General features: G+C 43.8%; 1 protein-coding gene across 1 annotated transcript in view; it reads right to left on the bottom strand.

The window, feature by feature from the left end:
- Nucleotides 1-294: 294 nt before the first annotated feature.
- The window catches only part of HDAC8 (histone deacetylase 8), a 240,343-nt gene continuing 227,504 nt past the window's right edge, over nt 295-13,133 (bottom strand). Inside the window, exon 11 of the mRNA XM_081223206.1 lies at nt 295-853. Within this exon, the coding sequence (XP_081079332.1) occupies nt 831-853 (23 nt within the window). The 3' untranslated portion in view covers nt 295-830. The remainder of the gene's footprint in view (nt 854-13,133) is intronic.

Genomic DNA, 13,133 nt, shown 5'->3' with positions numbered 1-13,133 from the left:
TCCGTGGGGTGCCAGCGAGACCCTCTCCATGGTTGCAGCACCTGTATTCCCATGAGCCCTGACAGGCCCCAGCACAGGTCAGAGCTTGGCTTACTGTCCCCAGGACTTAGTGGAGACACACTAGTTCCTCAGCGGGATCCAGTACTCAGAGTCAGCCTCCCAGGCTGGGCCAGAGCAGAACAGGGAAGCAGCAGGGTTACTCTTGATACTTCAGTGAGAGGAAATGTTCAGAACTGTGTGTGCTGTCAGTGGTACTTTACAATGAGGACAATGGCAGAGAGAGGTAGGTTTTCAAAGATTTTATTAAAAAACAAAATAGATCCGCAACCTTGAAAACAACACGGGTGGATTTCTCCCCACCTCCCAGTCTGCTGACCAGCCCCCCTCCCCCCGAGGCTCCACCTGGATGGTCCTGAGGCCCAAACCCTGCCTGTCAGCTCCCCGCTGCCCCACAACCTGGCAACCAAATCTCCATGCTTTCCTCCAGCTTCTGATCTGTCTCCTTTAAGAAAATAAAAATACCCCCTCCCCAACTTGCTTAAAAATAATTTTCAAAGATTAAAAACGGCATCTGTGTGTTTTTAAAAAATAAACACTTTAAGTATTGGAAATCTTTGTCTTCCCCTAGGTCTAGTCGAGGCCTCTGGGGTGCCTGCCTGCCTCACCCCAGGAGGCCAGCTGCCACTTGGTGCCCCTTGGAAATTTTCAGGAAGTAAAATTCTTCCAAATTTCCCCTGCAGTCACAAATTCCACACACTGCTCCCATAAACAGGCTGTCTTCATTACAGGCACTGCTCCTCAGCTCTGGAAACCTGATCTCTTTTTGTCAACTAGACCACATGCTTCAGATTCCCTACAAACAGGAGAGAAAACAAAAATCGAATTCAGGTAACATATGTGAATTATACCTCAATAAAGCTGCTAAGAAAAGGCGCTTTCATTTTGGGGCTAGTTCTCTTGCTGCCCTTGGGAACCCTGAGACCCCCAACATATGAACAAGCTCAGGCTAGACTGCTGGATGGTGAGAGATATCTGGCCCAGTTATGCCAGCAACCACCAGCCACCCACCAGACATGTGAGTGAGGCCTTTGACAGCTGGCTGACTGCAGTGTTGGGTGAACCCAGCCAAAACCAGCAGAAGAACCACTCAGCTGAACCCAGCCCTGATTGTTTTAAGACACACACACACACACACACACACACACACACATTCCGGCAACACTCTTCAGAGTTTGCATCTCACTAACTGCATCAGATCTTCCCCTGCCCCCAACCTTTCTTCCCCCCACTTAGCAAGGCACAACCCTCCTAGCATTTTCTCTCGTGAGTACCTGTGAAACACGAATTGGGGATTTCCCGCTGCCCTCAGGTCTAAGAACCTTAGAGGGAAAAGCAATCACTTTAAATCCTACAGGACTGGGCTCTAGGAATGAAAAGTTTGCTCCCTTGGTCCCTCCACAGTCTTCTCCTTGTCCCACTTCCCCAAGCAGAAATACTGGGCTCCAAACCCTACTGACCACTTCTCCTCTAAAACAGGAAGGATGGTCCATGAGGGCAGGGACATGGGCTGCCGTACTTTTGGTTGATCTCCAAAGTCTAGCCCAGTGTCTCACACATAGTAGGTGCTCAATAAATGGCCGAATAAATGGATGAACGGAAGAAAGGAAGGAAAGAAAAATCAGCACCCACATGCCTATCTGGTTTAATTTTTAATTTTAAATCGACATACAGTGAAATTGACTGTTTCTGGTATGTGCAGTTGCGTGATTTTTAACACACATAAAGATTCATGAAACAGATTGGTCCCATTACCCACCAAAATCCCCTGTGCTAACTCTTTGCAGTCACATCCTCCCCTCCCCCTCTTACCACCTGGCAACCACTGACCTATTCTCCATCACTATAAGTGTTGTCTTTTCCAGAATGTCATATAAATGGAATCAAACAGTATGTGACCTTTTAAGACTGGCTTCTTTCAAGCAGCATAATGCCTTTGAGTTTCATGCAAATTTTTAGGTTCATGCAAATTTTTCAGTGTATCAGTAGTTCATTCCTTTTTTGGTACCCTTCACCAAGTTTCTCCAAGTGGCAACATCTTACATAATTATTATTTAATATAAAAACCAGGAAATTAACACTGGTATAATTCACAGACCATATTTAGGTTTCACCAGTTTTATATGCACTCATTTGTGTGTGTGTGCATGTATGAGTGTTTGTGTGTAAGAGTATATTCTATGAAATTTTATCACATGTATAGGTTCGTGTAACCTCCACCACAAGAAGATACAGAAATATTCCATCACCACAAAGATCTCAATGCTACCTTGTTAACTCCCCTCCACCCCCTATTTGTAAGCCTGACAACCATTAATCTGGTCCCTAGGCCTATAATATTGTCATTTCAAGAATGTTACCTAAATGGAATCATACAGTATATAACCCATTTTGAGATGGGTTTTTTCCTCTCACTCAGCACACTGCCCTTAAAGATCTATCCAGGTTATTGGGTGCATTAAGTTCCTTCCTTTTTGTTGCTGAGTATTGTTCCGTGGTATGGACATGGCACAGTTTGTTTAACCACTCACCTGCTGAAGGATATCTGGGCTCTTTCCAGTTTTTGGCTATTACACAAAAAGCTGTTATGAACATTCACATACAAGTTTTTGTGTAAACACAGTTTTCATTTCTCTGGGATAAATGCCCAAGAGTGCAATTGCTGGGTCCTATGGTAGTTGCATGTTTAATTTTATAAGGAACTGCCAAACTGTTTTCCAGAGTGGCCATACCATTTTGCATTCCCACCAGCAATGTATGAAGGATCTAGTTTCTCAGCATTCTTGTCAGCATTTAGTGGTGTCACTAGGTTTTATTTTAGCCATTCTGATAGGTGTGTAAGGATCTCTTATTGTGGTCTCAATTTTCATTTTCCTAATGGTCAATAATGTTGAATGTCCTTTCATGCACTTATTTGCTGCCTGTATATCCACTTCATGTAATTTGTTAATTGAATTTTTTTTACAGTTGAGTTTGGAGAGTTCTTTATATATTCCAGATACAAATCTGCTGTTGCATATATGATTTGCAAATATTCTATCTCAGTATATAACTTGTCTTCTCATCCTTTTTTTTTTTTTTTTTTTTTTTTGGCTGCAAACCGTGTGGTTTGCAGGATCTTAGTTCTCTGACCAGGGATTGAACCTGGGCCCTCGGCACTGAAAGCACAGAGTCCTAACCACTGGACCACCAGGGAATTTCTTGTCTTTTCATTCTTCTAACTCTTGCAAAGCAAAAGTTAATTTTTTGGATCATGGTTTGGGTGTTTTCAACCCTTAAGCTCACAATCTCTGGATAATCTGTTTTTTTTTTTTTTTTTTTTTTTTTGTGTGTGTGGTACGCGGGCCTCTCACTGCTGCGGCCTCTCCCGTTGCGTAGCACAGGCTCCGGACACGCAGGCTCAGCGGCCATGGCTCACGGGCCCAGCCGCTCCGCGGCATGTGGGATCCTCCCGGACCGGGGCACGAACCCGCGTCCCCTGCATCGGCAGGCAGACTCTCAACCACTGTGCCACCAGGGAAGGGAAATCCCTCTGGATAATCTTTGATTCTTCATCTCTTAGTTCAAGCTCCCTTCACATCTTATGAGTTGCCAAGCCTAACCTCAAGATGTCTCCCAAATCTGTCCTCTCCTTTCTGTTCCCCTGTCTCCAACTTATTAACAGTTCTCATCACTCAGGTCACTGCAACAGCCTCTTAACTGGTGCTTGCACCTCTGGAGCTGTCCCCTCACAATTCTAGCTGTGACCACATGCCTCCTCTGCTCTGAAATAACTTTAGCAGCTCCCGACCACCTATGACTGAGGTTTAACACCTTAGCTTACATGTGCCCCATCCATACTTTCCCATCTCCATGTGGGCCTTTGTGTTGTTGCCTCTTCTTTGGAGAACCTACAGGGGATCCTGGTGCTGAAGTGAGGGTCCTTCCATCTGTAAGTACAGCCAGAGCTTGATGAGTGAATGATTGCACGGATGAACAAAATCCTGTGTCCGAGTGTCCCAACAACACATGTTCACAGAAAGGAAAGGTGGGTGCTGTGTTCTCTGCTCTTCTGTCTCACTCTCCAGTTACATTTGGAGGCAATTAAGAAAAACAACAGAAATAATTTCCACCAAAAGTTGATGATGAGCAATACTGAGTTTGGGTAACAATGAAAATGTAAGCTTAAATAATGCCCATTGTTTTCCCCTCACATCTAGCTTTTCCAGCAGTGGGTGGCAGCCTGAGAAAATTCTAAAAGCCAGCATGGCCTGGGGCCTGGGGAGACACAGAGTACAGACCAGAGGGGGCAAACTCAAATGCCTACAGAGGCCAAGAATGTACCAGATGTCAGTAGAACAGACTGGGGGCAAGACATACGGAGCCCTCTGGATCCTTTTTTCTTTTTCCTACTTCGCATAATAACATGATTATAAGAAATCATTTCCCTTTTTCTTAAATCTATTACAAAAGAAAACAAGACCGAAGTGGTGTCAGTGAGATGAGAAATGGAAACTCACACTTGGCCTAGAGTAGGAGGTACAACAGCAAAAGGTGGGGTCTGAGGCAAACAGGAAGGTACCTGCTCACAAAGGGGGCAGCTGCTACTCGGCTCCAGCCATTCACTAGTGTGCAGGAATGTGGGCCCAGTGTGACCAGATCTTTCCATTTTCCAAGAGAAGTCAGAAATTCACATTTTTATGCAAAGTTTTCACAGTGTGAAATGTGGACAACTACTTAAAAATTTTTTTAACATCTTTACTGGAGTATAATTGCTTTACAATGGTGTGTTAGTTTCTGCTGTATAATAAAGTGAATCATCTATGCCTATACATATATCTCCATATTCCCCCTTTTGCGTCTCCCTCCCACCCTCCCTATCCCACCCCTGTAGGTGGTCACAAAGCACTGAGCTGATCTCCCTGTGCTATGCGGCTGCTTCCCACTAGCTAGCTATTTTAAGTTTGGTAGTGTATATAAGTCCATGCTGCTCTCTCACCTCGTCCCAGCTTACCCTCCCCCCTCCCCGTGTCCTCAAGTCCATTCCCTACGTCCGTGTCTTTATCCCTGTTCTGCCCCTAGGTTCTTCAGAACCTTTTTTTTTTTAGATTCCATATATATGTGTTAGCATACAGTAATTGTTTTTCTCTTTCTGACTTCCTTCACTCTGTATGACAGACTCTAGGTCCACCCACCTCACTACAAATAACTCAATTTCATTTCTTTTTATGGCTGAGTAATATTCCATTGTATATATGTGCCACATCTTCTTTATCCATTCATCTGTCGATGGACACTTAGGTTGCTTCCATGTCCTGGCTATTGTAAATAGTGCTGCAATGAACATTGTCGTACATGTCTCTTTTTGAATTACGGTTTTCTCAGGGTCTATGCCCAGAAGTGGGATTGCTGGGTCGTATGGTAGCTCTACTTTTTAGTTTTTTAAGGAAGCTCCATACTGTTCTCCATAGTGGCTGTATCAATTTACATTCCCACCAACAGTGCAGGAGGGTTCCCTTTTCTCCACACCCTCTCCAGCATTTATTGTTTGTAGATTGTTTGATGAAGGCCATTCTGACCGGTGTGAGGTGATACCTCATTGCAGACAACTACTTTAAATTTTTAAAGAATATCATGTGGCACGTCAATATGTGAAGCTAAACAAAACAATTTTGGAAGCAAGATGTGGTCATGGGCTCCCAGTTTGTGATCTCTGGGACAGCTCTGCTTTACACCCATGGCACCCCATTTCATTCTCAAGTATCTTGGTTTCAACAATAAATTATATCCTCACCCTATCTCTGATGTACAAGAAGGAGCACTGAATTGGGACCCAGGAGGCTTGGGTTCTATTGATTCATTGACTGACTGACTCATTTATTCATCCACTTATTCAATCAACACTTATGGAGTGTCTATTCTTTGCCAGTACTAGGTGCTGGTGAGCACTCTAGTCTTTTGCTGTTGTTGTTGCTATTTTTTTCCCTTAAATTTATTAATTTATTTTGGCTGCACCGGGTCTTAGTTGTGGCATGCGGGATCTTTTAGTTGTGGTACGCGGGATCTTTTAGTTACTGCATGCATGTGGGATCTAGTTCCCCGACCAGGGATCAAACCTGGGCCCCCTGCATTGGGAGCCCGCAGTCTTACCCACTGGACCACCAGGGAAGTCCCTGTTGCTAATTAATAGACTTTATTTTTGGAGCAGTTTTAGGTTTACAGAAAAACTGAGCAGAAAGTACAGAGAGCTCTCATACCCCCCTGTACCCCTCCTCCCCTCAGAGGCAATTTCCCCTATTATTAACATCTTTCATTAGTATGTACATTTGTTACAGTTGATGAATGACTGTTTATACATTATTATTAAGTACAGTCCATAGTTTACATTAGGGTTCACTCTTGGTGTTATACAGGTCTATGAGTTTTGAAAAGTGTATAATGTTGCATATCCACCATTACAGTATCATACGGAATAGTTTCACTGCCCTAAAAATCCTGTGCTTCACCTATTCATCCCTCCCTCCCTTTCCCCAAAGTCTTGGCAGCCACTGATCTTTTTACTGTCTCTATAGTTTTTCCTTTTCCAGAATGTCATATGGTTAAAATCATACAGCATGTAGCCTTTTCAGACTGGCTTCCTTCACTTAGCAATACACATTTAACGTTCTTCTACATCTTGTTACTTAATAGCTCATTTCTTTTTAGCAGTGAAAAATATTCCATTGTCTGGATGTACCATAGTTTGTTTATCCATTCACCTGCTGTAGGACATCTTGGTTGCTTCCAAGTTTTGGCAATTATGAATAAAGCTGCTATAAACATTCATGCGCAGGTTTTGGTGTGGACATGAGTTTTCATCTTATTTGAATAAATAGCAAGGAGCATAATTGCTGGACTGTATGTTAAAACTATGTTTAGTTTTAGAAGAAACTGCCAAACTGTCTTCCAAAGTGGCCATACTATTTTGCATTCCCAACAGCAATGAATGAGAGTTCCTGTTGCTCCAACATCCTTGTCAACATTTGGTGGTGTCAGTGTTTTGATTTTAGCTCTTCATAGTTATGTAGTGGAACTCATTGTTTTAATTTGCAATTCGTTAGTGACTGATAGTGAGCATATTTTCATACACTTAATTGCCACCTGTACAGCTTCTTTGGTGAGGTGTGTGTTAAGATCACTGGCCCATTTTTTTGATTGGGTTGTTTTCTTATTGTTGAGTTTTAAGAGTTCTTTGTATATTTTGGCTGACAGTCCTTTACTGGATATGTGTTTTGCAAGAATTTCTCCCAATCTGTGGCTTGTCTTTTTATTCTTGTAATCTTTAGTCTTTTTAATGTAGAGTGGCATTGTCCAATAGAACTTTCTGGGATGATGGAAATGTTCTATATCTATGCTGCCCAATATGGTAGCCACTAGTTACCTGTGGCTACTGAGCACTTGCAATGTGGTTAGTGCAAGTGAGGAACTGAATTTTAAATTTGATTTTAATAACTTAAATTTAAATGGCCACATGTTGCCAGTGGTGACCCTATTGGACAGTACAGATATAGAACAGTTCCCTTTTGCTTTTTATTTTCTTCATGACACTGACTGGGGACATTCTTATTTGCTCTTTCATTTACAACCTCCCTATCGATCCATTAGCAAGTCCTGTCAATTCTACCTCCACAATATTTTCCAAATCCACCCACTTCCCTTCATCCTTCACTGCTATAACTTTACTCCAAGCCACTGTCACCCCCTGCATGGACAACTCTAATAGCCTCAACATTGGTCTCCTTGCTTTCAACCTTGTTGCCTACGCCTTTTTCTCTATGTAGCAGCCTGAGTATTTTGTTAAAACTTAGGTCAAACCACGTTACTCCTATGCTCAAAACCCTCTATGGCTTCCAATCACACCTAGAATAAAATCCAAACTACTTAGCCACCAAGCTCTGGAGGGTCTGACCCCGTCTCTGGTCTCCTGTCTGCCACCACCCTCTTTGCTCACTCTGTCCTGGCCACACGGGGCTTCTTTATGTTGCTGGAACACACGAATCATTTTTCCCTCTTAGGGCTCCCCCTTCTTTGCACGTGTTATTCCTTCCACCTGACATGCTCTGTTCCTGGATATTGTCATTCCTGACTCTTCTCATCACTCAGGTCTCAATCCAAAAGTCACCTCTGAGGGGCCTGATGACTACCCAGTCTACGTGGCCACCCCCAGTCACTCATTTTCTGTCACATCGTCCTGCTCTATTTTCTTCAATATCCTTAGCACACCGAACATATCCTGCGTGCTTATTTGCTAACTTGTCTGTCTCCCCTCACAATCTCCATGCGGGCAGCGATGTGTCTGTCTTGCTCATCACTACTGTTACCCCCTCAACAGCGCTCAGGAATTGATCAATCAATATTCACTGAAGGAATGAACATCTCTAGAGCTACAGGGCAGCTGATAAAGCACGATCCCATTTAGGCTAGAGAGCCTTAAAGCTTGGCCATTGCTCTTAAAGCCCTTAGAAACATGGTTGAGGTGAGCTGACATATGCTTACAAAAAGAGCCTCAATGCCACAAGGCTAAGTGGCAAATAAGTTCTGAAGACTGTCAGCATCATAGCAGTTTGGAGGAATGTTGGGGGTGGCCCCAGAGCCCTTGGAGGCTGAGTGGCACCATAGAGGAACAGAGATGTGAATTTAGGACTGCTGAAAAGCGTTCCAACTTTCATTATAGGAGTACCCCTTTCAGGAATGTTGTCATGTTGACTTAACATCTGTATTAATAGTAACTCTTTTTCTTTATATCAACTTACTTTAAACATTTTAATACTTATTTTGGCCTCATTTATCCTAAGTAATGATAATAATAACGATAACAACAATAATGTTGTGCTTAGATTTTAAAACATACATTAAAATAAATATGACTATTAAATGAAAATAGTCTTGAGGTCTTTGTGTCACCTCAAATTGCCTCTCACGCAGAGGTATATGAGGCACATTTTGGGAAAAATTATCAAAGGGATCACTTTTGGACAGTTGGTGCTTGGGCTGCTTTGCTGCCATGAGCCTTTAGTATCTGCGAATCTTGGATGTGGCACCCCCTCCCCATGTCTGCAGTGGGCTAGGCCCTATGCTGGGTGCTGGGGCCACAGAGGAGAACAAGACACAATTCTTGCCCTCAAGGAGCGCTCAGTCTAGCAAGGAAGGCATATATGGAGACAAACACATCATAGTCCATAGCAACAAGCCCATATAATACCAGTCTGTACAGAGTGCTGAGGGCATACAAAGAGAGGGCATGGAAGGCTTCACGGAGGAGGTGGCATCCTGAAGGGCAAAGGGAGAGAGAATGTTCCAGGCAGCAGGAACAGAGCAGGATTTATAAAGGCACCTGCAAAGTTTTTGTGGCCAGAGCACAGGATGAGGGTCAGGGACAGGGGTGGGAGGTGTGCTATGAAGCTGCAGAGATGGTCAGAGGCCAGATTATCAAGAGCCTAGAAGACCGTGGTCTTATCCTAGAGGCCATGGGGAGCCTCTGAACAATTTAAAGATGGGGAGGAGGCCCATCTAGTGTGATCTAAGGCTAGAGCAAGTTCTCCAGCTGCTGCCCCATCACACCAGGCTTCAGGGTCTCACTCTTTACCTGGGAACAATGGCAGAACAAAGGATTTCTATGAAGCCTTGGGCACGTGCTGAAATGGATCGTTGATTTTAGTTTTTAGCTCTTAATTGTCAACTATATTGTTTGTCTTGGAATATAGATCCCCCCGTTATCAGAAAGCCTTTCAATGACAATTAAGTATAACCACCAATTACCACTTTCCTGCCTCTGACCTGAATTAGAACCTGAGGCTGTGAATTAATCCCCCAGGCTTCTGGCATTTATAGGATATCAGCACTTAAAGGATGTTACCCTGATGTTTCGGGTGCTCTGGTCTTAACTTGCAAGGGACTACTGCAGTCTCAAACGGAATCGAAGCGATTTCTAAAATAGCCTATGATTCATTTTTTCTCCCCTCCTGTGCCTAAATCTGCTGGCTCCATGTGGAGGGATAGGCACAAGTAACTGGAGAGGTGACATCACAGGAGTGTGCTGCATGCCTGCCAGCCAGCCAGCTTGTGGAGCTCAGCCTCAAGCGGTCTATCTGGGCGATGCCTCCCAGCCACTTTGGAGTCACAGCTCCAGGTTCTTTGGTCCATGAGCTTTCTCCACATTTCTTTTTCAGACAAAAATTCCGGGCCGGGAAATCCAGGATAATGGGAATAGCAGCAGCAGGAAGAATAATACAGCCTTACATCTGTATAATGATTTAGAGTTGTGAAAGCCATTTGCTCCATTTTCCTCCACCCAAACACCAGTGGGAAATGGAAGCTGGGATTTTAGGCCTGCACTGGAGACAAACTCTCACTCTCTTACACAAAAGAGCAAAGTGCTAACATTTCCTGTTCCCCTCAAAGTACATCCTGATTGGGCCTTGGATGCCACCAGAAGGTCAGAGAGATTCCTTTCAGCTTCTAGGTGCTTCCTGGAAGAGAAATTCTCCAGGACAAATTTGCCTGGCAGGCACAGTCTATGAACCATGCTATCCTGATGTAGCTAGCAAGTAGTGCCAGTCCCAGCACTGCCAACTTCTTCTGCACACCCTGCCTTACAGTCCCTATGGTCCCGAAGACCTTTAGTGGAGCCAAAGGCATAGCCTCTAACTGTGGAGCCCCGAAGGTAGGGTGTGTCATGAACATCTGGAAGTGCCAACAGCTGCCACGGTAGCTCAAGGTCCCGTGAAAGGAAAAAACACCACTGTATCAGCCATCATTGTGGATCCTGCAGTGAAGCGCCACTGAGCCCGCCCGTGAACAGCCGAGGAGTGGGGTGGAGGGATTCCTTCCTTGGAGGAGCCATAAAAATAGTTCTGCAGTGGTCTCATGTTGGCTCTGTGATATTCAAGCACCTGGTCTCAGCATAGCTTGGTGTCCCCAGTGCTCTATTGCTACTGCCAGCATAAGAAGTCTCCCAGCCTGGCTTCCTTCCCCTGCTCCTCCTCAGCATTGTGGCTGCCAGGCAGGACACCAAAGGGGTGGCATACTCTTGCTTGGCCTTCTTGGTTAAATTTCAGTGTCACTTGTGTGTGTGTGTGTGTGTGTGTGTGTGTGTGTGGTGATGGTGTTGGTGGTGCGCCCAGAGTGGGGGTGGAACATGATGATAGAATCAGTGACCCACAGATGCTTAGCAGTATTGCGAGAGTGGCAGGTGCTGTAGCTGCCGTAGCTGCCACTACCGCCACCGCTATGTGAATTCACTATGTGAATTCAGAATGATCCAGTGCAAGACCATAGGTGCCGGTTAGTGCCATGAAAATGTCATCTTGGTAAATCAAGATGCTGTACTCATGTAATTCTGTCTGTTGGAAACCTTGGCGGGGTATAAAAGTGATCCTTTGGAAAGTTGAATCGGTAAACCTATATGTGGAAAGTGACAGGCAGAGCAGAACATCATCACCTCCAAAGCGGAGAGGCCTCCCAGAACTTGTTTTCCAGCTCATGGGGGATATGTGCACCTATGAAAATAAAGGATCACCGCCTCAGCCTGTTTTAGAGATGTGAATAAAAATCTTGGCTGGGGACCGTCTCCTCTCTGGTTGACTGATTTTCCAATTGATTTGTATTTATTAGCTAATGAAATTAAAGTTGTAAAAATGATAACAGAAACATAATAAATCTCTCCCACAACTGGCTGTTTCTATGTCACTATGGTGCATTCCTCACTTTGATTACTTCAAAGTCTATTATTTTGTTCTCAATTATTCTGTTTTTCTGGCACTGGAGAAAATCAATTTGTTTTATTTTCTCTTATTCATGCACTCAATTATGCTCTTTGGGCACATTTAATCACTTTGATGTTTTCATTTTATGGCCCGTCTCTAGGCACTTCAGCTGCATTGCTGCCAACGGGCAAGCAGGGCTAATTTGCATGACACAATAGACTTGAAATTCTAACTCAATTTAGAAATCTTTATGAAATCTCTCTCCAAAATATGCTTGGAGCTTCAAAGAGGGAGAAGGATGTGGGTAAACCAGGAGCCTATAAAGATGCTTTCCTTTCTCAAACACTGAGAGCTCTTTGGTGACCTGACCGTAACTTGGGGATGTCCCTGTCCAGGTACAGCAGAGCAGTCCACGGGATGGGATGCCTGCAGAGTTTCCTCTGGAATTTTGTGGTGAGAATCTTGCAAAGGCTGTCCCTTGGCAGCAAGGCCAGGGAGGTTGGGCCTGCTTACTCTGGCATACACTGCCCCTCAGCACTGCTGGATTTGGCGGCAGTGCTAAAGACAGCACCTGAATCTCAGTTGGTTAAAGTGCCTCCGGGTAGATGGAGACAATTGTCAACAGTTAGTCATTCCAGAACCCTGAGTGGTTTACCTTATTTTCTCTAATAAGTTCCAACACCCCTTTTGCCCCTTGATTACTTTAGAGCTAAAGGCTGGAGAGGACTAAAGTGATATAATTGCTTTAGGCATGAACTTTGGACAAACAGGAAAAAAAAGCTTAATTAAACACATTAGAGGCCTCCAACTATTCTTTAAAAGTTTTTGGTGTGTTGCATACAACAACCATCAGCTCTACCTGGCAGAAAGAAAATTCTGTATTTCTTCTTCTGAACTTTGTGTATGATCTTCAGTTTCTCATGTGGAATCCCAGCTCCCTCCCTTACTTGCTGTGCGACCCTGTACAAGCTAATCAACCTCCCTACGTTCTTTCCTATGTTAAATGGGGCTAATAATTTTATCTACTTCAGGGATAGGTTTGTTTCCTAAACTTCAGTACTGTTAAGAATTTCACTATGTACACATATCACTTATGTGGAAACCTCTCTTACACTCTTAAAAAAAAACTTAAATTCATCCTAAGCAAGGTGCCTGTGAAATCAAAGTGTTTGATGTGGTATTTATATTGATATTCCTTTTTAATACACATTAAAACATACATACATGAAATACACCAAATTCATTCCTGCTTAAGAAGCTTTGATCCTGCTCTCCCCTTCATCTAGAATGTTCTTCATCCCAATTTTTGCAAAACTCCTTCCCTTACTGCATTAAACTCTATTCCCAAATGTC

Source organism: Mesoplodon bidens (genome assembly GCF_964165515.1).
Source record: "Mesoplodon bidens genome assembly, chromosome: X".
Taxonomy (NCBI): domain Eukaryota; kingdom Metazoa; phylum Chordata; class Mammalia; order Artiodactyla; family Ziphiidae; genus Mesoplodon; species Mesoplodon bidens.
Note: the sequence above shows the minus strand (reverse complement) of the source record. Positions and strands in the feature narration are given on the sequence as shown.